At 39.6% G+C, this 26315-nt stretch overlaps 1 protein-coding gene across 12 annotated transcripts in view; it reads right to left on the bottom strand.

Moving 5' to 3' along the window:
• Nucleotides 1–26315, bottom strand: part of FBXW11 (F-box and WD repeat domain containing 11) — a 121514-nt gene that overhangs the window by 20520 nt on the left and 74679 nt on the right. For 6 of the 12 annotated variants that reach the window (XM_045501505.1, XM_045501513.1, XM_045501534.1 and 3 more), the window contains 5 exons: nt 23816–23878; nt 20519–20744; nt 10303–10489; nt 9348–9438; nt 1685–1822 (listed from right to left, as the gene is read on the bottom strand). In XM_045501505.1, coding sequence (XP_045357461.1) covers nt 1685–1822; nt 9348–9438; nt 10303–10489; nt 20519–20744; nt 23816–23878 — 705 coding nt within the window. Of the gene's footprint in view, nt 1–1684; nt 1823–9347; nt 9439–10302; nt 10490–20518; nt 20745–23815; nt 23879–25458; nt 25485–26315 lie in introns of those variants that run through there. The other 6 variants (XM_045501551.1, XM_045501497.1, XM_045501542.1 and 3 more) reach the window with 3 other exon arrangements.

The raw sequence follows: 26315 nt of genomic DNA, 5'->3' as shown, positions 1-26315 counted from the left end.
CTCAAAATAAACAAACATTAAAAAAAAAAATTAAAAAAAAAAAAAGATTTGGATACTTCACCACCAAATATACAGATGGCAAATAAGCACATGAAAAGATCATGCGATCATCAGTCATTGGGGAAATGTAAATTAACTCAAAATGACATATGTCTACATACTTACTAGAATGGCAAATATCAACCTGAGAATACCAAGGGCTGACAAGGTTGCATAACAAAAGGAACTCTCATACCTTATTGATAGGAACATAAAATAGTACAGCCACTTTGAAAACCAGCTTGGCCATTTCTTAGCAAGAAATACAGATACTTACCATATGGGTCAACAATCCCACTCCTATGTTTTTACTCAAGCGAACTCAAAATGTAAGTTCTCATAAAAACTTGCATACATGTTTATAGTGGCTTTATTCATAATTGTGAAAACTGGAAACACAAATGTCCTTCAACAGGTAGATGGATAAACACACTGGGGTGCACCAGAAAGTAGACTGCTACTCAGCAAGAAAAGGGAATCAACTACTGCTAAATGTAACAAAGGAGATAATCTCATCTAAGATGCTAAGTATAAGAAGCCAAACTCAAAAAGCTACATACTGTATGAGTCCATTTATAGACTGTTCTCTAAAAAGCAAAATTATAAGGACAGGGAGAAAAAAAAAAGACTGAGGAAAAAAAAAGGTTGGGGCACCTGGGTGGCTCAGCTGGTTAAGCATCCAACTCCTGGTTTCAGCTCAGGTCATGATCTCAAAGGTTCGTGAGTTCAAGCCCCAAGTAGGGTTCTGCACTGACAGCACAGAGTATGGAGACTGCCTGGGATTCTCAGTCTCCCACTCTCTCTGCCCCTCCCCCCCACTCCACATGAGCACACGTGCTCACTTGCACTCGCGTGTGCTCTCTCAAAAATAAACTTTAAAAAAAAATTAAAAAGTAAATAAATAAATTTAAAAAGCCCAGTGCCTAAGGGGAAGAACTGAACACAAAGGGGCTGAATAAGGGAACTTCTGGGGATGATGGAACTGTTCTATATCTTGATTTTTGTTACGGTTACACAATTCTTTGTGCTTGTCAAAACTCATAAAACTTTACAACAAAAAGAGTGAATTTTCCTGTATGTAACTTGTAACTTTAAAAAAAATGGCAAAAAAAAAAATCCTGCTATGTTTTCTTAAATACGAGAAAATAAGCTATAAACAATGTAAAACAAAATCTGTCAGATCAGCTGCCGAACATTAAAAACACAGAAATGATCCAGCTTATCTACTTTTGAAGAGTGAATTAAAACATATAAATATAAATTGCTCTATCATTCTTTTGTGTTATCACTTGAGCCTTCGTCAGCACCCATAAAAGGCAATGACTTTGATTTACAGGCAAGGCAGCAATGCCTCCACCAGCTAGCAAAGTCAGCAAGAGTCCTGTGATACTGAGATATTTTCCATGCGCACCTAAACACAGAACACAGAATGCACATGTGCTTAGAGAAGGATAAGAAGTGAGACAATCCAGGGGTCTTGTGTTAGTCTAGGGAAACACTCTGCGGTTCCTGAGAACCACACTGAGAGCTGCCAAGATGGAAGGGCACTGATGAAAACAATCTGGAATAAATGGAGAGATTCAGTGATCTAGTATCTAACACACCACAATTCTAAGAAGAACACATACAAAATACAGTCATTCACCTTAATAGAATTATCTCGTAGGCCACTGATAATTTTTTCATCATCATACTGTAAACAGTAGACACCTTTACTATTTTCAGAGCGGCACTGAATCCTCTGCAAGTTGTGTCGTCCACACCGCCAGTTAGATTCTATAGTCTGGGGGGAAAAGGAGGCAACAGATGAGTTTTTGTGAATCAACTATTCTATTAGGCTTCAGACTCTAGTGTTGCTTCCAGGAACAGCATACCAGATACCCCATCTTGGTTTGCATAACTGTCTGTGGATAGGAATCATGCTCTTTCCAAGTAAGACATTAGCCCAACAGTGTTTTTTGTCAAACGCTCCCTATCTGGCAACCGCCATAGGATTTCCAATGAGTTTGAGTTGGGTTTGAAAAAAAATAGCCTAGACAGAACTCAATATGCTTAAAGAATGCCATTTGCACCCAAAATATACAAATAAGTAGTAACTCACTGGGTCACTCTCTAATGCCAATTAAAATATTTGGCAGAAGACCACCACCAACATGAAGCATATACTGACAATCTATGTATCCATCCAAGGCATTGTCTTAATCACTGAGAAAAGACATCAAACAATTACTACCTGTCAACTACTACGGAAAGAATTTTGTTATCCATTTTTAATCATCTACTAGACTGAAAGGTCCTTTAGAATAAGAATGGCACACCTGGGCCCTGGATAACATTCTTCCATCATTCTTGCAACATTTACTGAGATGCTACTTTTTTCCATATACTGACTGTGCTAGGTGCCGGGGATTAAAAGAACAGGAAGCACACTGTTCAAGGGAGCTACCACTACAGGCACACAGGTATCTAGGCACACAGTACCTGGAACTAGATATACTCAAAAGATGTTTATCTGGTTAAATGATCCACACACTAACCTTGGAAGGAAGTTCTTATTACTTCCCTTTTAAAAACAAGGGAAGAGTTTAATTTCCTGAGGCCACAAAACTAAGTAACTAGAGTAAATGGAAATTATACCCGGTTCTTCCTGACAACGAGTCCATGCTTTTCCACTAAAATATGCAGTGTCTGTAAAGAAGCACAGTCCTAGCTATTGAGGCAGTGAACACAGAACATAAGATCGGTAACAATTCCAGATAAAATATGAGTGCCAAATGAGTGATTAAAACTATAAGTTCTGTAGGACACTTACAGGAGAAAAACAGAACCAAGGCCTCAGACCAGTGGGCAAAGTTTAATGAGAAAGTGGATCATGCCCAGGGCACTAGAAGACCTAAGCTTTGGTAGTAGATACGAGGCATTTTTAGGATCAAAGGGCACAATGTTTCTAAGAACAACCCGAGCGTCAACTCCAAATCCTTGAAATTAGGGGGCGATGGGGACTAAAATGATTGGTTACACCTGAGTTCAGGATATAGCCTGAAAGATTATCTCTGAGTAGTTAATTATATGAGTAGCTGAAAGTTTAATTAGTTGCTCTGCTAAAGGAAGGTGATAAGTCTCATCTTCATTCACAATATGCACTTAATTACTAGCTCTGCTGACATCTGACAAACTGTATCTCCTCTTATGTTGAAGGCAGTATGCTTCTGTATGCTCTAAACTGTTCAAATTTACTGAATGTTATGTGCCAGGTACTATGCTTTCATAACACTATGGTATGTGATTTAAATATTTTATAGCTAATTTAATCATCACAACTCTGAAGCCGAAATTACTGTCCTCCTTTTATAGAAAAAGAAATGGAAGGTTGGAGATAGTGATACACATATACCTAAAAAGGAAAATGTTTCATCATTTGTGGCCTCCACACTTAGCACAGGAGCCTGGAAATATAATCCCTGCCCTCAAAGAGCTCCTATGTACAGCCTTGAGAGAGGGCAGGATCGCATATTTCTAACACCCGAGGGATGCAAGGAGGTGTCATGGAGATGCCAGGAGTGAGGAAACGCTCATCTGCCCATCTGCTACCAAGTCAGAGCTTCTGAGCCAGCATCATCATCTCCAGCAAGTTTGTGAAATGTCAGAAATAAAGAATATTCCAAAACCAAAATTAATAATATTAATAATTCACCCCCCCTGTTACCGCTACCAACGTAGATAACAGATCTGAGTATATAAGCGACTTTTAGAAAAGGGGTCCAGAAAAAAAGACTTAAACTGAACTCAATGCTTAGAATCATTTAGAGAGCTAATATATTTTTAGATAGTGACTGAGCCACCTCAGCATGCTAAGTATACCAGGAAAACGCTGACTTAGGAGACAGATGCACTGGTAACAAGTCTCATTCATGGCCAGTGACTCTTGGCAGTGGTTACCGATATTCAGGCTACACCCTACAGGGACCCAGAGAGTTGCTGCAGAAGGCATGACTCCATATAAACCCCAAGTATTACAAAGTTGAATACGTAACATAACTTACATATATACATATATACGCATATATGTGTGTGTGTGTGTGTGTGTGTGTGTGTGTGTGTGTGTGTGTGTATATATATGTGTGTGCATCTCGGGTGTTATTTTAAAAATTCATACAACTGCTTTCAGTTATAAAACATAAACATTTGCTTTAAAATATCATCAAATCAGTAAAGCAGCTTTGTTACTCTATATATTTCAATGCAAAGGAAAAGTATTTACTATCACATGGGAGACTGAAAAAAAAAATAATGTAAAAAGAGAAAGCAGAAGAAGCCTCATACCAAAAAGAACTGCCTATATGCTCCCTCGAGTGGAAAATGTTTTCTAGAACTGGGCGACTTGATTACAATCTTTTACTATACCTAAAAACCTAAAGATACAGCAGAGAGGACCAAAGAGGAGTTGGGGTGAGGCAGCAGTCAGCCTGGGGTACACCCATCCCCCACAACGTCTGGTCAGAGAACACCGCCTGACGTGACAGCCTGGGCCATACCCTCTGCCTCTGGCCCTCACATAAGAAATGGAGGCCAGGCCCTCTCCAAAGCTCTGTCAGATAACAGGCTCTTGTTCTAAGCTGAACGGAAGTTAAGAACTAGGAAATGGCTTAGCTTTTCAATATTCAGAAAAGAGCCTAGTTTTTCTAAAATACATTTCTGAATTTTAAATAAAAGGTCTGCCAGGTCATTCTTGATGGGTCGTTTTAGGAAGCTCCCGCTTAAGGCTGTGTTAAAAAATTTTTTTTAAGCTCCTGAATCACCACAGAAGTGGTTTGTTTCAAAATGCCAAGAAAGGGACACTAACCCAGAGCAGGGAACAGATGGTTTTGCTGCACACCAATCTCGTGTAACTCCTGAGACTCTACTCTTCTCAATTCCCTGGGCCACCCACAAAAGAAAGCAGCACGTCCTGCTGACTATGCCTGCCCAAAATACTACCTACCACCATATTCAACGACCTCAACTCTTACTAGAATGCTTATAAGCCAGGTCTTTAAAAAAATAAATAAATAAAAAATAAAATACTAGACCCTTAAAAATGGAAGGCAGCCCAGTGTGGTACAGAAAATACCTAGGTCAGTTAGCAGCTTTGGCAAATGAGGTGGGACTGTTTGCGCTGCAGTTTCCTCCTCTGTAAAAATGGGAAAAATAAGATCTACTTCCTTAAAAACTCTTGTAAGGAGCAAACGAAATTACACATATAAAGTGCTCATCACAGTGCCTACAAACGACAGCAGCGATGCTCCTCCTCAGCTGCGGAGAACACAGACCCAAAGGAGTAGGCTGTGACCAACAAAATCTTCTCACCAAGATGTCAGGAACGGTTGTCTCGGTCTGGGCTGGTATCTAATGCTACTAGCCCTGGGCCCTCCCTAACCATTCCTGGGAAGGGGCTCAGCCTTCCAGTGCATTTCAACTGTGACTCCAGCAGCAGGGATACAGGGCATACACAGGTGCACCTCTTTAATTATGCCGATACCTGCCATTACACTTAGACATCATGTGGTGTGGCTACTGTAGAGGAGTACTTCGTGTTTTTGAGAACTTGTAAAATCCCCTTACCCTGTGCAAATTTTAAAAATACTGGGAAAGTAGCCATGATACACAGAGTATACAGCGGCATTTAAATTGGCAATAGAGTGAAAACAGATGTCTGAGTATGGAGGAATAACATTATTTTTAGAAGCCTAAACACAACTGGGTGGGTGGGCAAGTTTCAGCATTTTCTGGTCAGGACAATATTAATATCAAGTTTGCAAACCACAAAAAAGCTTCCCACTTTCCCTGAATAAAATGTGGTTTATTAAAAGGTGCGATACAACACACCATCATTTTACCAGTGGTCTATTCCAAGGAGAGTGCTTCAAAGGCTTTAATCCAGTGAATAAAAAGAGGGGAAATGCATATTACATGAAAGAGTTTACACTACTCTGAGATGGCAACAGAGAAAAATCCAAGTTCAGGACACAGAATTCTGATTAAGTCTATTGTAACAACTCCCACCTCTCTGCTGAGAGACGCTTGGGGGCATGGTAGATCCCCAAAAGAGCATGAAAAGAGCATGAGCTTTGGACTAAGACTCTGTTTTGATCGTCTGAGAGTTAAATCAAATCACTGCAGCAAAGTACCTAATAGTAAGCTCACCATTAGCAGTGAGCAGAACAACTGAGACTCTAGATAGCAGGGGAAATATGGCTGCATCTTTGAGGAATGTGCCTCAGGTTTTCCAGGAATTCCTTCTCAACTCAGAGGTACTCTAAACCACGCCACCCCATTCCCCCCGCCCCCCCCCCCCGTGTGGCAAGAACACCCAAGAGAAATGAAGCTTTGCAGAAAGCTAAGAATTCTTATTTATTCTCCCTAGACTTCATCTCTCACATCTTCATTTCCTCAATAATGGGAGTTGGCCACACTAGGCTAGGTTTTCTATTTTTTTTCTTAAAAATTAGCCGATTTGTGATGGGTCAATGTAGAAGGGCAAGGTCATCTGCTCATCACAGTCAAATCTAGGAATGGACAGATGACACAAGACAGTACCTGAAACACAGCTGTCAAAGTAGAGCAAGAAAAGAAGAAGCTGTTGTGTACTGGCAACTTCGCCAAGTATATGGGAACTACACAGAGACTCTGCAGGCATGGAGGGGCAACTGGGCAGGGGGCATAAGCACCCACTTGATGCTCGGGGTGTAATTTATCTTTGGCAATGTGCTTCTTAAAATTAAAACCCTTTAAAATACTACCTTTGCCGTAAGTAGACTATAACAAGGCCAATTAATCTTACCTTAACTCATGCCCTTTTTTTAAACTAGCAGTCAAGAATGCTGACTACTCACACAACTGGGGAGAGATGAGATCACCTTGCAAAGTCCATAGGCATGTAACATCACACCTCTTTCTCCACTTCCTGAGTTTTCCACTTTGAAAATGATAAACAACACACTAACCCCAAAGCTGAACAAATCTCAGTTCAATTCCCATCTCTTAGTCTCAGTTTTCCCTTGTTACAGATAGGGATAATATGTACCTTGTTGTAAGAATTAAACGCAATAATCTCTGTAAGTCATACAACACAGTTCATGGTATACTGCAAGAGCTCAACAGAGGGTACCTGTAATTATTCTCTTCTGCTATGAGAGTTTCATGCCAGCCATATGGTCAAGAATCAAGTCCTTGAGTCTCTATTTGTTTGATCCATAGGTCACTGACACAACTCTCTACATGTGTGTTCATCCTGGTCAGAATAAAACACACTCCCAAAACAGAGGTAAAGAACTCTATTCTGATGAGGCACCAGTGATCTCGAGTACAAAAAAGTTGTAGTAAGTGCAGAAGAATTGTAGGTTGATCACAGACTCTATTACTCACTGTGTGATCTGGGGCGAGCTATTTAATGTTGTTGAGTCTCCATTTCCTTAGCTCTGAGTAAGGACATGGCCTACCTTTCAGGTACTGTTCAGAATGCTAAATGGAAAAGTGTATCATAAGATGCTTAACAAAGTATCTAGTACAAGTAAACGGTCTTGTAGGCATGATACATTATTTTTTATTATTACTACTATTAGTGAATATGCCAAAGTATAAAACATCATCCCTTACACTAAGAGATCTAGCCCACAAAAATCTGGAGGAGACTCTTGTGGGCCACCAGTGGGTTTTCCCAAACCACACTTTAAGAACCACTGGGTAGACCACCATGATGTAGAGGTTTTGCATCAAATAGGGTTTTCCCCCATAGCTCTATTTCCCTCACATCTGCCTCCTCCACTAACTTTAAAATATTATTTTAGCCTGAGGAAATGGTTACAGTAGGTAGTGTCACATATTATCATGCCACAGAGTACTGAGTTCATACTACTGATTATAACAGTACTCATGAGGATTAAATAATCTATGTCACCAAAATCTTCAACCTGATCAAAGTTCTTCCAGAGTTCCTATTTATTAATATTGACTTTAAACATCATCCTTCTCATAACAAAGGATTTGCTGAAATTAGTCACGGAAATCTGGAGTTGCTTTGGAATGAACACTTGAAAAAAGAAGCAAAAAGTAATATAGTTTCTAATATGTATGCAAAGCAATAATTAGTACAACTACCTTGGGGTAAGAGACAGCTCCTCTCCCCTAAAACACACACACACCAACTCAAGATTCAAGTTAACAGTGTAGGAGCAATTTATTCTAAGTTTTGAACTTCCAGTGGATCAAGCAATTCCTAACCTTTGATTAGTCAGGCAGAAGTTTTAAATTATTTAGCCCTCCGTAAAAGATTGCTTTACAGCTCATTTTAGGAAGTAGATACTCAAAACAAGGGTTTGTGTTTTAAATATGATGTTCCAGTCACATTGAAATTTACCATTAACCTAATGATTCCATCAGTTCACATCTGCCTTAAAAGGGAAGGGGGTGGGGAGAACTCTCCAAAAAGCACATGTTTCTCCATTAATGAATTTTGGCACAGTAACTTTTATGTCTATCACCTGGGAGAGAGGATTACTTGACATTTGGGAAACTGAGTATAACTTTATGGGTGATACAGCACTGCCTAGCAAAGGCTAAACTTTTCGCCAAGGAGGAAATAGTGAAGTAACCAAGACCTGCCAAGAACACATGTGAAAGAGTTAATGAGAAATGCCTGTGCCTGTCTTTCCTGGTTCAAGGAAAAGGGCTAAATAATAAAACGGAACTAATTAGAACACATGAATAATATCAAACATCTCCAATGTTTCTCATCAAGTTTACAGAGTTTTACTGGTCTGGTGAAGTTACCCTCAAATCCAAAATGGTCCAGGAGCATAATTTGCTGTATAAAACCCACTTAACTATTGCTTAGATTCATATTTGAGTCATTTTTATGAAAAAAATTATGGGAAATTTACAGAGGAAACTGAGCCTTGTGCCTTCTCTAATTCTCTAGAGATGGCTCAAAAATGTAAAACTGCTAACCTGAAAAACTGTGCCTGGGATTTTGGAAAATTTATCAAATTAGAATAAAAAGCTGACTTTGGACTCAGGTTTTAATGAACTGGCAACTTTGCAGAAGCACTTCAGGTTTTAGAAAAGTCAGGTCAGTTTTTACAAACAGGCATTATCTACCCTGAAGTATGGCTGCAGGTTATACTGACTGTTGACATATTTGCTTCAAGAGTTCAACTTAAAAAAAAAATTACTAGCTCCATGTTTTTAGATCAACAAAACGCTCTACGGCAACATAAAAAGTTGAGAACAAGACACAAAGAGCCCATAAAACAGATAAATCATAAAGTTACCTCTATGTCCTGGATAATCTTTGGGTATAATGACCTATAAAATGAATTGGGAGGGCCATCTGTAGGTCTGTTCTTAAACAGGTACTGATCCCTGGCAAATGGAAACAAACAGATGTTATAATCTTGCACATAAAAAGGTGAATTTTATTTAAACGTGGTGCTGACAAAGATAGTGTACCCTTCGAGTGTTTTGATTTTAACAGTTCAAAAGTAGGATTTCTGACCATTACATTTACATATTAGACACAAATGTACTTTAACTTCCAGCTCTCTAATACAATCCTGGCCTTTTATTTTCTGAATACCCAACGCATATTAATCCAGCCTTTCATTCTACAATTTAAGAAAAAACGCTAAGGCAGCTTTGTGAAAAACCTTACTTGGGGCACATCAAACTTCCTCCCATAAGAAAAACAACAGCTCTATCCCTCACTCACACCATAGCCTGTACAAGCTGTAACTCTCTTTCTGTGCTAAGTGGGCCAGGTTATGGACACGTATAAAGGTATAAAACTGTATGTAAGTTAATGGGTCGGCTGAAAATTCCTGCCCGCCTTGCCTCCCATATCTTCAGTCAGAACAATGACAAAAAACAAAATGTTATTGACTTTCTCATATTTTCTTTTTTCTTATCTATCTTTTGGTAATAGTATCATCACCTAAGAAAAATGTGAAAGGAAAACGAAAACATAAACTCATAGGTTTGAAAAGCCAAATCACTCAAACTATATAATACTTCCTAACAGTTAATACTTGTAAAGGAAATATGCATTGCAGAAGGAATTACTCTAACAGCTTCAACTCCCCCTCCCCCACGTGCCACTTGTGACCACTCCTCTTTCCCACTTTAAAATAGGCCAACACATTTGGCAAGTCAAACTGCTTGTTTGAATAACCAAACTGACCCTATGTCCAAGAAACTTTTTTCAGGGGAACAAGCAACCCAGGAACTTACCACCCTCTTCTTTCTGAAAGTCCCTTCCACAGAGGGTCAGTGCGCACCATTCTTTCAATCAGCTTCTTCCAAAGCATTCCTTCCGAGATCACTCGCTGCCATTCTTTACATACCAGCTCTGCTGCACACAGAGACCTGGCATCCAGGTAAGAAAGAATGTTTTCCGCTATGTGATCTAAGCCTTGCTCTACAAAATAGAAAAGGCAATGAAGGAATGGGAAGGGAGATGGAAATGTACCAGTCACCATTTCTGTAAAGGTAAGAGGAATAAAGAAATCCTGAACCAGGTAACATACCTGACTAGTATCAAAAGTTCAGATATACAAGTGCATGAGTACATAAACACATACACTTCTTTTTGGTTCTGAGTTTTTAAGATAAAATAATTGATGGCAGGGTGCCTGGCTGGTTCAATTGGTAGAGCATGCAACTCTTGATCTGGGGGTTGTGAGGTCAAGCTCCAGGATGGGCACAGAGCTTACTTAAAAAAAAATAAATTTATTTTTTTTAATGATTATTTATTTTTGAGACAGAGAGAGAGAGAGAGAGAGACCGGGGAAGGGGCAGACAGAGAGGGAGACACAGAATCCAAAGCAGGCTCCAGGCTCTGAGCTGTCAGCACAGTCGGATCCCCAACTGACTGAGCCACCCAGGCACCCTAAAAATTAAAAAAAAAAAAAATGTTTTGATGGCAACAGATTCTATGTATAAAAGTGGATCCTGGACAGGTCTCTAATTGTCAGATGTTACAAAAAAAGGCTTATTTGCATTCTTTTACATAACTCTTAGAAAACTACTACAGGGAAATGATTCCTCAAATTTTAAGGATGAGGCATAGAGAGGTTACTAAGTCCTCAAGGTTTCACAACTATAGAATACTAAAACTAAGATTGCACTCCGATCTCTTGCTCCTAAGTTTGTGTTCTTTCCCCTCTGACTTACCGTCTCTCATAACAAATCATCCATTTAATATATGACCTATGTGAATCTCTTGGAGCCAAGGAGACAAAGAAGGAGAAACACTCACACATCTTAAAAAGCTTATGAAAAGTCAAGTGACAATCCAAGAGTTAAAGTCAGGTCTCCTTAAATGTATCTTTGCCAATCATTTCTTCATCTCCTTCTTATGGAGGTAGAATCCTCAAAAGCAAGAACCACATGTCTGTAAATTCTTGAACCTTATGAGATTTATCCCACACAATGCAAGGGTCACCCCAAAGACAACCAAGATTCAGAGTCTGCCTGACACTGCCATCTAGTAAGGAAATCACCATTTTCATCAACGTTACCACCTGTGAACTCCCATCCTATGGCTCTAGGCAAGTCTTCTGTAGCTACAAAAAATAAAGCTCACCTCCCAGACCTATTGTAGTAGTGGGAACACTAGACGTATAGGCAGAAAATTTCAATTTCAAGTCAAGGCTCACCATGTAGCAGTTCTCTGACATGAAACAAATATTTAAACATAATCCTGAAACATCACTGCCCCTTGGTCTTTTACCATTAAAAAATGGTAATTACCAGTAACCACTGTCCTTCCGCATACTACCAGTAAGAATCAGATGGAAGAACTTTATAAAAAGATTTTAAGGCAACAAAACACCATATAAGGTAAATACTTGTTCTCTTTTTCAAGATAAATAGAAGCCATATAGTAGCATTAACTTTGCAGGATGTAAGTAATTCTTTTAAACTTTCAGAGCTCAGTTTTCCTCATCTGTATAAGATGGGGATAATAATCTCTATTTTGGAAATATCAAAATGAGATGGTGCATTAAAATGCTTTACAGACTAATGGTTTCTTCAACTCTGAGAGTGACACTTTATATTATACTTTCTTGATTGTGGTTTACAGGCTTTTCATATACTAATTCTCCTACTCTGGACTAGATCTAATATCCAAGCTCTGATCTGATCATAAAGACTACATACACTGAGACCACTATTTTTTCTGGTGACTGTCATTGTATCACAGTTAATGCAGTCAAAGATTATACTGTCTTTATCTAAGTAGTCTTATCACAGTAGATACCTAAGATGAGTAAGATAAATAAATTCCTAGGCCTGATTTCCAAAAGGATTTATTAAAGCAATTCCCCCACGGTGCCCAGGTGGCTCGGTCAGTTATGTGTCTGGCACTCTTGATTTTGGCTCAGGTCACGATCTCTCGGTTCGTGGGATCAAGCCCCACATCAGGCTTGGTGCTGACAGTGTGGAGCTTGCTTGGTATTCTCCCTCATCTTCCCTTTGCCCCTCCCCTGCTCACAGGCATGCTCTCTCTCTCTCTCAAAATAGATAAATAAACTTAAAAAATAAAATTCCCCCTAATTCTACATTTGTATGGCTAATGGAGAGGTGAAGGGCAGCTTCATGCAAAAGTTTATAGTTATCCTTACTGTAATTCACCTTTGAAGCTTAATCTGACCCTTGCATGTCACCTCTAGAATTCTGATTCTGTCATCCAGAAGAGTGGATATTCCACACCAAATCTGCATGATGGGCAAATGTAGTGAGTCTTTATCCCAAGTTCTTGGCAAACATGTTAAATGGGTCAGAACCAAGGACAGCACCCATGATTCTAGATCTGTATTTCCATCGAGGCTACTGTGGATCCATTCATTAAATACTCACAGTACCAATACAGAGCCACTGGTTCTGTGGCCACTCGGATGTACTACTGTCCAGCCCACATCTCTCTATTCAGTGTTCGGATATTTGGAGAAACTGTGCCCCCCATAAAGACCCTATCACCTTTACCTTTGCACCATTCTTCTGACCTACTAATCTGATAGGCTTATCCCAATCTCCCACCCCACAATCAAGTGAATTTGGTATGGTTACTCTTTGTATTCCCTTGCTGGTGCTTCCTACATAAAGTTGGTATTGTATTTTTTGTTTACAAGTTGGCAAGGAGCTGCTTTGTATCCCTTTTTTTTAACATATATAACCCAAGTTCATGACACAAAAATTATAAAATGCATATAAGCAAAAATTTTTAATCCCTAAATCCTCTCAGATATAAAGGTTCCTAGCATTCTGTATACATCCTTATAGGTTTACACAACCCTACACGGTCTCTTCAGCTGCAAATTAACTTTGATAATCCATTTTAAAAGTCTGCCACAGTATAACATTAAATTTACTAGCCAATATCCCCCAAATACACCCAACCTCAGGTCTCCAGCTCTTAACACCAGGAAGTCTGCTCATCAATCATCTCAGAGTACTATCCATGCAGGGCTACCAAATGCAGTTGTACAAGCTGTAAAGGGTACAACTGTACCTAGTAGCTCTGCCTACAGTTTTCTAATGTTTGTTTATTTTGAGCTGCAGAGAGAGATGGAGAGACGGAGAGATGGAGGGATGGAGGGAGAGAGGGAGAGAGAAAGAGTGAATCCTAAGCAGGCTCCATACTGTCAGAACAGAGCCCAATGTGGGGCTGGAACCCACGAACTCTGAGATCACGACCTGAGCCAAAATCAAGTCAGACACTTAACCGACGGAGCCACCCAGGAGCCCCTCTGCCTATGGTTTTCAATTACTTCTCAACGTTCCACAATTCTGAAAATCACAACTCCGTGTTCAATCACTACCCTGGCACACAATGTCTTTAGGTCTACTTGTCTATAGAAGCTATGTGTTTCCTTTTTGTGTATCTCCATGATCATGTGCTCCTTTCTTCCATTTGCATTTAAAATCAGGGAGATCCATGGATAATCATAGGGTACTTGTACCTCTCCACTGCTAGGGCTCACAAATTTACTGACAAGAATTTCAAATTTCAGAATCTCTCTGCCCTCTACAATCACATTTTCTTTTTTTTTTTTTAATTTTTTTTTTCAACGTTTATTTATTTTTGGGACAGAGAGAGACAGAGCATGAACGGGGGAGGGGCAGAGAGAGAGGGAGACACAGAATCGGAAACAGGCTCCAGGCTCTGAGCCATCAGCCCAGAGCCCGACACAGCGCTCGAACTCACGGACCACGAGATCGTGACCTGGCTGAAGTCGGACGCTTAACCGACTGCGCCACCCAGGCGCCCCTACAATCACATTTTCTTTTAGCACCTCTAATCATGGGCTAATAGATTTAGCTCTTCTCTGAATTTTTCTAATTCTGGGCACTTACCTCATCTAGTTTCTCACGTTCTATGAGAACAGTCACCTTTCAAGGTCCACATTACTTCCATATCGTCAACTAAATCCTCTTAATTGGTTATAAACACACCCCTAACCAATTCCCCTCATGAGTCCCTCGCTCTGAGTGATGAAATGCATAGTGAGATAAGAATGCATCAGATAGTTGCTTTCTCACTGCAACTCAGTGCAACACCTCCATCGTCTGTATCTGAGTTGGGAAAGTGCCATCCATCCAAGTCTTCTACCTGGCTGGGTGGTCCAGGAGCTGGCTCTCAGAAGCCTGTGTAGTTGTAGTTGAATCACTTAGGGCAAGTGATTTTTAAAAATAAACAGGGGCACCTGGGTGGATCAGTCAATAGGGTATCCGACTCTTGGTTTCAGCTCAGGTCCTCAGGTCATGACCTCATGGTTTGTGGGATTGAGCCCCGAGTGGGAATCTGTGCTGACAGTGTGGAGCCTACTTAGGATTCTCTCTCCACCCCACTCGCTGTCCCTCCCCCATTCATGTGTGTGCCTATGGGCTCACTCATTCTCTCTCTCAAAAAAAAAAAAAAAAAACTTAAAATAAAACAAACAAAAACACCACCACCAAAAACAGATTCCCTGGACATTTTTTTGGTCTACTGAATCAGCATGTTTACATGGTGAAGACCAGGAATCTGTCTTTTTAGAAGTGCCACCAGATAATTCTGATACTGGGAACTACTGCCTTATAGCAATTGATATCCTTTTTCGTCTAGCTCACCATTAGACTATCACTGAGTTTCTACATAAGGAAATCTCAAACACATCTTTCCTCCTCTTTCAAATGCCATCACTCCAATCCAGCCACATCTCCATCATATCTAGAAGACTGACTTCCCTTGCATAATGCTTTAAGTTCACGCCATCAATTCCAGGAGGCAGGGCATTTCAGTCTCTTGGAAAATGCACTGGCTGTAGAGTCAGATAACCTGGGTTGAAGCAAATCAGTTTTCCATCTCAGTCTCCCATAAAATAGGAATAATATTAGACACCTGTCATGAATGATCTGATATAATGTGCACAGTAACACTCTGACAACAGTCATTCTCAATATCCTCATTTTACAGAGAAGGAACTTCTTAGCCTTGTTGGGAAGGTTAACAGGAGAAGGTTACGAAGGAGCCAGATACAGAGCAGGCTCTTGCTAAGTGTCAGTCTCTGCTCTCCTTCCCTCATCTCCAAATCCCCTTAACTGCTACCATTGGTCAAAGAAACTAAGCAATGTTGCTCTTGTTATTTTCCACAAAGAAAAACGCTGAACAGCTCCTCTAGCAAAGCACTAAAGCCCATTCTAACATCTTGGTGCTAAGTCGCATATCCCCTTAAATGTCAGCATAACAGGAATCCCACAACCTCTACGAGAACACCTTAGAACAGTATCCCCAGGAGCCAAGCAGACCATGGAACTTTCTCATTTCAAGCCTATTCAGGACAAAGAAGTTACTGAAGAAGGTGGGCCATCTGCTCGGGCCAGAAAGTGCTTTGAAGTGTTAAAACTAAGCATTTTCTTAAGTACCAATATCTGGCTCTCATTTCTCTATCTTGCTGAGACCCCCCCCCCCCCCCCGTCTCCCACTACCACCTCCCTTCCCAAGGCAACAAGAGGACACATTATGGTTTCAGAAAATGAGGCCAGAATACGGCACACACAATGCTGAAGAAGTGCTTCTGTTGCTAATTATAGGCACCAGACGAAGGTCTGGAAAAATTTCAACAATAAATTAAAACAATTAAGAGGCACAAATTTCAAAGCTCAGTATGTAAACAACACTATATCAAAATGAAACTCAAATGTATAATGTCACTTCAATGCCCTTGACTACAGCCAGTTTTAACACAGCTGCTTAGATCATACAATTACAGAAACTTTTATTATTTTAGAAACACATTTCAAAGGGCAGCTGCAAAGAAACTTCCTTCCCCACCCACTCCTGCTGTCCCTTCCTAGTCACAGATCTAGTGGTAAAATCTGAACTTAGCAACCTTTTGAAAGAAAAAACAATGCAACTGCTGACAGCAATAGGATGTCAATGGATGCCTTTAACTTGGCATATACAGACCTAAGGATTCAGACAGAAATGAAGTGAAATGACACTCAAGTCACAAAGTTCAACATTTTGTTGTCCCAACAAAATGGCGCACGCATCTACCTCTATGATGTCAGGATGAATCAATTCAGAAATTAGCAGGTGAATAATTAAAACTTCCTGGCAACAAATCTTACTACCTCTGGAGAAGCAGGTGTTTCCTGTCTCTCCAGGTTTTTTTTTTTCTTTTTTCTTTTTCTTTTTAAAGCTACCATCCTCACAATACCCACCAGATGTCAGGCATATTACATACCTTGTCTTTCATCTTTACAATATCCCATGAAGTATTATTATTATTATTCCCATACAGATAAAGACACTGAGGCTCCAAAAAGTGGGCTCATGTAACTATCAAGTGCAGGGGTTGGGATTCAAATTTAGGGACTGTCTAAATCCAACACCCATACTCTTTCCACTCTGTCATGCTGGTCCTTGGCCCTACATCCAGCCTAAAGCCTCAGCTACGCTCTCTCAAGACCTTTGATTTAGTCTGTCACATTTACAGTCCATAATGGTTTATCGCCCTTACTTGGGGATAAGACAAATGAATAAACCATGGCCAGGAAGCTAAGTGTTTCAAAATTCTTAATTGCTCAGATACCTCACCAAAAACATCGCCAATGCTTATCATCCTCTTTGAAGTACAATCTGCCTCTACTTCAAATGATGTAAATTTTCCCTTTAACAACAGTTCTTACAAACCACAAACTTAGCCTGCAGAAATTGACATTGCAGACTAAACATTTACCATGATTTTTAGAAAAGCATATCATAATTATCACTTTTTCCACTGAACCAAAAGGAGCCAGAGACCACAAACATTTTCCATTTTCCCTATACTGACAGGTATGATATTCACAGTAAGCATTAAGAAGCGAGAACTACAGACAATTTTTATGGAATTAATGGTTTTCCCAATCAAAAGAAGTCTTAAGTTGACAACTGAAACAGAGTAAAACTTCAAACTCAAGATCATCTATGGTAAAAGTTCAACACCAAACTAGAATAGTGATTACTAAGTTGCTCCATACATTATTAACTTTAAGTATGCACGTACACATGGACCAGTTTCTCCCCTAATACTCTTAAGGCAGGGTCTGTGTTAAGGAACTAATGCCAGGTTTAATCCAAGTCTACTAGACACGAACACAATCAACTTGGCCAGCTTGTCCCCAGCTATTAGATTCGTATGTATGATATATACTGACATATGTATATATGTTCAGATCAAATCCTGTTAAAACAAATAGCATTTTAACAAAAATATTTCCATGTCCCAGCCAATGGTCCATTCATTTCATGTAATATTCAATACCACAAAATTCCACTTTAACAGAGATATGGACAATGCCTTAAAATTCGCTGTAATGAAAACTGAATTGTATGCAATTATACTAACCATATTTATATACATAACACATGTTCATCTGTTCTGTCTCTTCTCCAAGACTGTACACTCCCCAAGAGAAGGGGTTGCCTCTGGACTACACTCTGCAAATCAAGAGAACTTCAACAGTGCCACCTTGTGGATATTCTGTAAATACAAGGTGAGTTTCCTGGCACTCTAAAATGTTTGAGAAGCAAATTACAGGCAAAAATAAAATAAAACCAAAGCAGCAGAAAGCAAGCAAACCAAAAAACAACAGGTTTCCTTGAGCAAAATGGAGGCATAGTTTCAAAGCACTTATGAGGAACAAGTACCATCATCGAATATTTAACTGTCTGATCTTTTCTAGATATGAGATGCAAGCTGAGTCCACAGAAAGGCTTGGCTGCTGGAGTTCTGAGTTCTGGCACTGCTCATACCAGAGAGACGGCACCACATGGTCAATCACCTTACTTAAACTCACTTATAATTCTCTCCCCCTGAACCCCTCACCCTCCTTCCCTCTCATACAATTAAAACCGTATCTGTTTCCTCCTTTCTTCCTATCATAAATAACTGGGCTGTAAATTGGGTTGTAAACATGTATTCTATACTATGGCCAATAAGAATTTTCCAGAGTAATCCTAGCAATTTCAGCCTTTGCACTAACTTTTGAACCAGCCCCCACCATCACCCACAATTCAATCACCACAATAACCAAGATGTATGATCTTCGTCATTTCAAGAAATTTCTCTGATCCTTGGCTTCCTGGTCTATAGAGTGAGAAAGAGGATTAAGTGATGGCTAAGATCCTTCGTAGCAATTAAATACTACACAATTCTAGAAAGAGAGGGTTCTTATTTTCTTTTCTAGAAATACTAATGAATGAAATGGAGCAAACAGTGCTATATTTCAGCATAAAATAAACCAGAAGAGTCAAAATTTCTTAAGCTAACTCAAATATCCTTACACTCCCACTGTAGAAAGTAAATGTACACATTTTGGAAGAAAGATTCGAAATTCAAAACTGGACTTTCAATTTGCCTGAGACCTGAGAACAGCTCCTATTTGCCATGAAAATACTTAGAGCATGGAGTCCTGATGCACTGTAAATCACAGACAAGCTAAGGAAGGAGCTACTCTTTGAAGAGAAGAGCTCTTCTTTGAAGAGAAGGTCTGACGGGACAGGGCTGGTGGCAATGGCACTTTTATCCCTGGCTATTTCTAGGTCTACCCTGGCATGGCAGTTATAACCTCTAGACCACAATGACCATTATTAGAAGAAACATTCTGGACAGCATTCTCTTCAGAAATCTATCTTACCTAGCCAAATTTAAAATTAAAGTTAAAATCAAAATTAAAGGAAGAAGGAGGAGGAGGAGGAGGAGGAAGAGAAATAAAGAGAGAAAAGACAGAATTAATGAGTGATCAAAAATCAAAGTGGGCATAAAACAGGCAGAGCACAGAGGCTTTTTAGAGCAGTGAACCTATTCAATATGATACAATAATGGCAGATACATGTCATTACACATTTGTGCAAACCCAAAGAATGCACACCAAGAGTGACCCCTAATGAGTATGGACTGTGGGTGATAATAATGTGTCAATGTAGGCCCATGTGTCCCAGAACAAATGAGCCACCTGGATGGGATGTTAACGGGGGAGGCTGGATGGGATGGTGATAGTGAGGTAGGATGGGGATATGGAGACTATATGAATTCTCTGTATTTTCCATTCAATTTTGCTCTGAACCTGAAACTACTCTAAAAAAATAGTTTCTCTCTCTCTCTCTTTTTTTTTTAAATCAAAGTAAACTTAACCAGAGGAGTATGGGGATGGGAGGAAGAGGGAGAGAGAGAGACAGAGAGGGAGGGAGAGAGAAAAAGAGAAGTGGTGAGGGAGAAGATCCAGAAATAAGTTTTTCAAAAAATGTAATAAAGACATGCCATCAGTTTTTCCAAAACATTTGTACCATTCCCTACCCTAAGTGTCATTTTAAGTACAAATGAACATCCTAAACTTTGGGACACTGCTTAAACATACATGCTGTAGGAAAAATTATCTCATATATTTTTTAAATTACTTATAAAAGCAAAATCCAGATTATATATAGGCTACATCAAAACTAACAGCATAGGGATGCCTGGGTGGCTCAGTCAGCTAAGTGTCCAACTCTTGATTTCAGCTGAGGTCTTGATCTCACAGTTCATGGGATCAAGCTCTGCATTGGGCTCTGTGCTGACAGTACATAGCCTGCTTGGGTTTCTCTTTCCCTCTCTCTTTGCCTCTCCCCCACCTCAAAATAAATAAACACTTTAAAAAACAGGATAGCATTAGCTCATTAAACTAAATTAAACAATGGTATGACCAATGATCAACACCACTAATCGTGGCAACTGCCTACACTTCCTATACAGATCCTAAATTATAACTCCTTTTCCAATGCCATAATAAAATATAGTATGGGTACCAAAGAAACTCACACTGTAGTCACACTGTACTCATTCATTCATTTCACGAATATCTACTGACTTCTGCGTAGGCCCTTGGACTAGACATTCTTCTACTGCTCAGCTTTTTAAAAGACAAGTACAGTTACCTGGTAAAGCGGTAATAAAGTCCCGCTGCAACATGGGCTTCAGGTAAGAGTTAATATGTCCATGCTGATAATGACACATTCGTGAAATAAGGTGTTCCACAAATTCCACTTGATCTGATTCAGACCACTGGTCAAAATATTTAATACACAAGTCTTTTTCTTTTTGATAGTTTCCTTCTGATGGCCTCTTTCTGGAGACGATCACAGATGATGTTCCATTACTTATCTATTTTAGAAAAATAAACAAAAAAAAATAATTAGTTTGACAAAGAAAAAAACTCTAATTAGTATTTTATTGGAAACATTTTTCACCCTGTGTATTTAATCTTAAAATACCAGCTATACCCTGAAGCCAAACTCATTCCTTTATTAATTCATTCATAAGTAATTTAAAATGTATTTAGGGCCTCAAATTAAGTCTCTAAAGTAAATGTCGAATTTACAGCTATTTATAAAGCTATCTGGTGTCCCAAGTCATCATTCTCCAATGCTTATTCCAAAACCATGTGGTTATTAGATAACCAATGTCAGAGATAACTACTTAGAGAATGTGCTCAACTTGGCAAAGTAGCAACTGATTGACTATTAGTAGTCTGCTTTACTTCTTCAAAGATCAAAGTCAATGCTATATTCATCTAGCCAATGGTTGTCACACCTGTGTGTGCATCAGAGTAACAAGAGGGCTTCTTAACAGACAGACTGCCAGGCTCCACCACAGATGTCCTCATTCTATAGGTCTGGAGTAGAGCCTGAGAAGTTGCAAGTTCCCAGGTGGTATTGGTGCTGATGGTCCGGAGAATGCACTTTAGAGACCACACTTTGAAAACCACTGGTCCATTTAATGAAGAAATCTGAAGGCAATTCAATCTAAAAATTGAACCCATCTCCAAGCTGTTACCAGAGCTACTAGACTGCTAGCAAATAACAGTTTATTTAGACTTTCACTCCCTTTTTTTTTTTCACCTACTCTGAAAGCAACCCAAGGTAAACCACATACACCTCAAAAGATTCTCATCCTATAGAGTTGGTCGATGATATCCCAGACTCCTATACTACCTATGCATCATTTCTCCTCAAAGCTGCATGGATGATGGTTCTTGCATAAAACCAGTTTATTTCTTAAAAAATAAAAACTACATATACTTTATCTGACAACAGCATCAAAAAAAAAAAAAAAAAAAAAAATTGGAATCCCCAGACTGAAGCCACAACTGCCACTGGTGTTATGAGGCTAAGTAACATCCCTGTTTAAAACGAAAATTACTTCAATGTTTTTGTCAAACATTTGCCAAGCTATCTACCAGTCACTCCTTTGAGAGCCCCTTCATGTGTAACACCAGAAATAGCCTAGAAGAGAATTTTGAAAACTGAAGAGTTATATTACAGACATGCATTAACTCCATGCACGAGCTTATCTCAGAAGTTTTACACAGAAAGAACCAAGAGCTTTGTTATCACTATGTCCCCTAATTTAACTGAATCTATCCCAGAAAGAAGACATCCTTCATAAATAACCAAAGGAGTCTGACTTTCCTTATTAAAATCTTATATATCATACCTCTCTGCAGCAAGTTTTTATGTCCACATTTAAAGGTACATAGTGAGAAGGCATTCACCTCCCATCCCATTTATCTTACTACCTCCTTCTCTAGGAATGTTTCCCCCCCGCCCTGGAAATTGGATGGAGAGCTCACTGACACTGGGTACCACCAGAGGGCAGCATTGAAGAGAAATTTATGCTGCTGCTTGTAGTTAAGACCTCTATCTGACAGAGCCCAAAAATCAACGTTCAAAACAGTCAGAAGTGAAAATTCTTCACGGTGGTGAGTATCAGCTAGTATAAGGGACATCTCTGCTACTTTTAAGTATAAGGATGTTCACTATAATGTTATAGTAACTGCCCGACTATAGGCAACTGGTTAAAGCAAATAATAATACATCTACATAAGGTACTATAATGAAGCCATTAAAATTAGGTTTATATAGTAACATCTTAATAACAAAAGAACATGTTTATGAAACAATATTAAGGAACAAAAGACAAGATGCAGAATTTTATAGAGCATTACAATCACAGTTAGTTTGTGCAATGGGGAACACACAAGACAGAATAAAGGATATATTTAAAAAAACAGCCGTATTTCCTTCCTCCTTCTTTTCTACATTTTACTCATTGTAACTTGTCAAAATAATTGCTTTCCTGACAGGTTAAATATATGGTAACAACTTGCATTTGTGTACTGTTTTATAATTTCCAAAATACTTTCACATCCATTATCATTTGATAAGCAAAGGGATTATTATTTCATTTACAGAAGGGTTCTTAAACATCTAACTTCCCTACAACACTGGCATACCATTAACTAGTTAACTAAAAGAACTTACGAAAGAAAAACTGAAAGGCAAAATGTTAAGAACCACTGTGAACTGAAAAATCAATAGTCAATGAAGAGAACCCTATTGGAAAATACGGAGCATGAAGGAGGAACAGACATCAAGCTGCACACAGTTCCCCTGACGCAGTGGCAAGTGCACAGTTCTACAGCACATTTCCCATTTCTACTTCTAGCCACCTGCTGAGCCCAGATTTTCCTGACATTGTTTTGCTTTGCTTATTTCATCGTAAATTTGTTGGGCATACTTTATTCTTGCTAACTCATCTACTCCTCTCATTTCAAATCAAATGAACGCAGAGAATATTTTTAACATTATTCTCTTCATCTTTAGGTTTATTTGCCTCTTACTGTGTCTTTCTGAGGGGCAAAGTTATTTGTACCATAATGGTTGATGGAAAGATCCAATCATGAAACTTTACATAGCATCCCTCCCCGTAGCTAGGGCAAAAAAAAACCCCTGGGGAATTGGGAGGAAAACTGGCAGGACTAAAAAGAACCAAGAAAGAAGAAAGGAAAGGGCAAACTAACAAGAAATGGGGGAGAAGGGTGAGGGTAGGGAGACAAAATCACCAATGCACACACACTGGTATGGCATGGTGCTATTCTGGTGACAAAGGATGCCACCACTGACCATCTTTGGCTTGGACTGTGGCGACAAACTGAGTATTTTAGGCTACAGACACTTCAGAATCTTTGTAGCAACTCCAAAATTTTTTACTATTAGTAATGACACTTCCCTGAGGAACAGAAGATAAATTAGGGTGAATTCCGAAACTAGCAAAATTGCACAAAAGAAAACAAAAACGCTTGCTTGGCTCTGGTTTTCATTGAGGACATGAGCTGAGGGAGCATCTTATCTATAGTAAGTCAACTGCTCTTATCTGTGCGTCGTCATTCCTACCTGCCAAAGAGTATTTTTCTTTGGGGACTCATCTTCATTTTGATCCTCCATAACTGAAGTGTTCTAAGGGGGGAAAAACAGGTTATTTGAATTATGCCGAGTTTTGCAAATCCTACACCAAAATATAATTTTGAAAACCCAAAGTAGAATGTACCAACACCAACCCAAGAGCTATTTGGCTTGTGACTAACAGATGCCATTTTGGGGTCAAAAAGGTTGTGCTCATCTTCATACGTTAGTTGAAGTTACAGTTAGTTGCTGGACAAAACTAAGCATAAAGTCTTTATTTATGAAGGCTGGGCATACTTAGAAAACAAGCTAAATTATGGGACTGGGGCCGAGGCTCTACCTCAACCATCACTGTTACTCTTTTCACTTGTGGCAAGAAGCCACGGAGACCCACTTAGTTCTTTGACTGCACAAACATTTACTAGAATGTCTGCTATTCAGTAATCCATCCCAACCATCACCAGCAATTAGTACTGCCAAGCTCTGGAAGTTCCCCCTTGCTTTTCTCTTTCCTTCCTTGATAACCTTGTTTTTCTAGACCGGCTCTGCAATCTCCCTTAGCAAGCACCAGTGGTGGGTGCCCCAACTTCTTCCCTGAAGGGGAGGATGCTGGTAGCCAGTAACAATCTGGCTTGCCTTGGGAATGCATTAGCTTTTGATTTTTGTGTTTACCGCACAAAGAGGCACTGTGTGATTATTCTTTCTGGTGACCTAGTCGCTCAATAGATGCCATTAACTAGAGATTATACATGATTGGATTTTCCCTTTTGAAGCTCCTACCTAATGGCTAAATGGAAACTTAATGAGAAGGGGAAGTGGGAGAGTAGTGCTCCGAAAGGAATAACAATTCAAGAACCTCTAAGATTCTTTCCCAAACCTAAAGTTCTAAGATTGGGGTACAAAAGATAAACTATAACACTCCACAGTATTATTCAAAAGAATCCTATAGATCTGTTTAAGTCACTGGTGTTTACAAGATTCTGTTTACTGCCTTTAGGGATAAGCCTATCTCTCAAAACTTCCCTATTTTTCCTTTGTTTTCTTCAAGTCATAAAATGTTTGCACCCACACAGTATTTCCCAATGTGGGTAATGACAGAAGAATCACTACAGAACACTAGTGCTTTGCAGGTCACATAGCTTGCTCTGATCAGGAATACAGTATGTAGTACAACAGTCAAAGGCTTTGAAACCAGAGACACGTTGCATTTGTGAGGTGGTCACTTATTCAGTGTGTGTGTGTGTGTGTGTGTGTGTGTGTGTGTGTGTGAGAGAGAGAGAGAGAGAGAGAGAGAGAGAGAGAGAGAGAGAGAGAGATTCTGAGTAAGGTGTTTTACCCATGGACAAATACAAACCATATAGAGGTACTGTGGGATGGAGACTCCCCAGCACAGTGCTTGGTGTGTAACTGGTACTCAAAAAATCATTCATGCCCAGCTTTGAAGATGCTACTTTCCCTTAAGTGTTATCGTCTCACACTTTTTAACCTCAGGCTTTGACAGAATGGCTCCAGATGGCTGCCTGTAGAGAAAATCCACTGGCTCCCTCAATAAAATCTTACAAGTCCCACAGTGCCAAGGTCTGCAATGGGGGAGAAGGGCAAACGGTCAGGGTTCCCCATATGTGAAAGCCAACCATGAGCTAGAGAGGAAGACATTGTGTCCAAGAGTCCAAAACAGGTCTAGAGTAGACGGTAATAAATGATCCTGAATGGGAAGAAGAGGGTGGAGAAGAGAAAAACAAAAGTAGTACTTCTCTCTCCATGTAATTTTCCTTTTACTGCTATCTTGAAGGACTTAAGATTCATAAAGCTGGCAGGGGAGTGAACAAAGTGGAAACAGTGACTTAATACCTCATCTGCTGGGTCCAACTAGTAGTTACAAAGCCATCTTTGCAAGGTCTCAATGTCCTGGGTTCTGAGAGTAACAAGAAGAAACCATGGCTGGAAACATGAAGAGTAAGCGTATAAAGTAGAAGAAAAATGGCAAGTCCCTGCCCCCGTCTTCAGGCCCCTGAGGAAATGCATGAGGAATGCATATATGTAGGGTTTTAAACTAAAAACTTTTGGGGCGCCCGGATGGCTCAGTTGGTTAAGCATCCGACTTCGGCTAAGGTCATGATCTCACGGTTGGTGGGTCCGAGCCCCATGTTGCGGGGCTGACAGGCTCAGAGCCTGGAGCCTGCTTCAGATTCTGTGTCTCCCTCTCTCTCTGCCCCTCCCCCGTTTAGGCTCTGTCTCTCAAAAATAAATACAATGTTAAAACAACTAAAGTAAAAACTTCTGTTATACAGGAGTCTGAACCCACCAGAACTCTTCTGACCTAAGCTACCTAAATACTTTCCTTACTCAGGGAGGAAATAAAAAGTCAGAAGTCCCTACAGATTACACAAGAAACAACTATCTTTCTTCCTTTCACTCATTCCAAAACAGAGAAATGGTGTTTATTTATACAGATGAGAAAGAAACAACCCCTCTGATAAAAATAGCAACT

This window comes from Leopardus geoffroyi, chromosome A1, assembly GCF_018350155.1.
Source record: "Leopardus geoffroyi isolate Oge1 chromosome A1, O.geoffroyi_Oge1_pat1.0, whole genome shotgun sequence".
In the NCBI taxonomy this organism is placed as follows: Eukaryota; Metazoa; Chordata; class Mammalia; order Carnivora; family Felidae; genus Leopardus; species Leopardus geoffroyi.
This window is presented reverse-complemented; position numbering and strand designations above follow the sequence as displayed.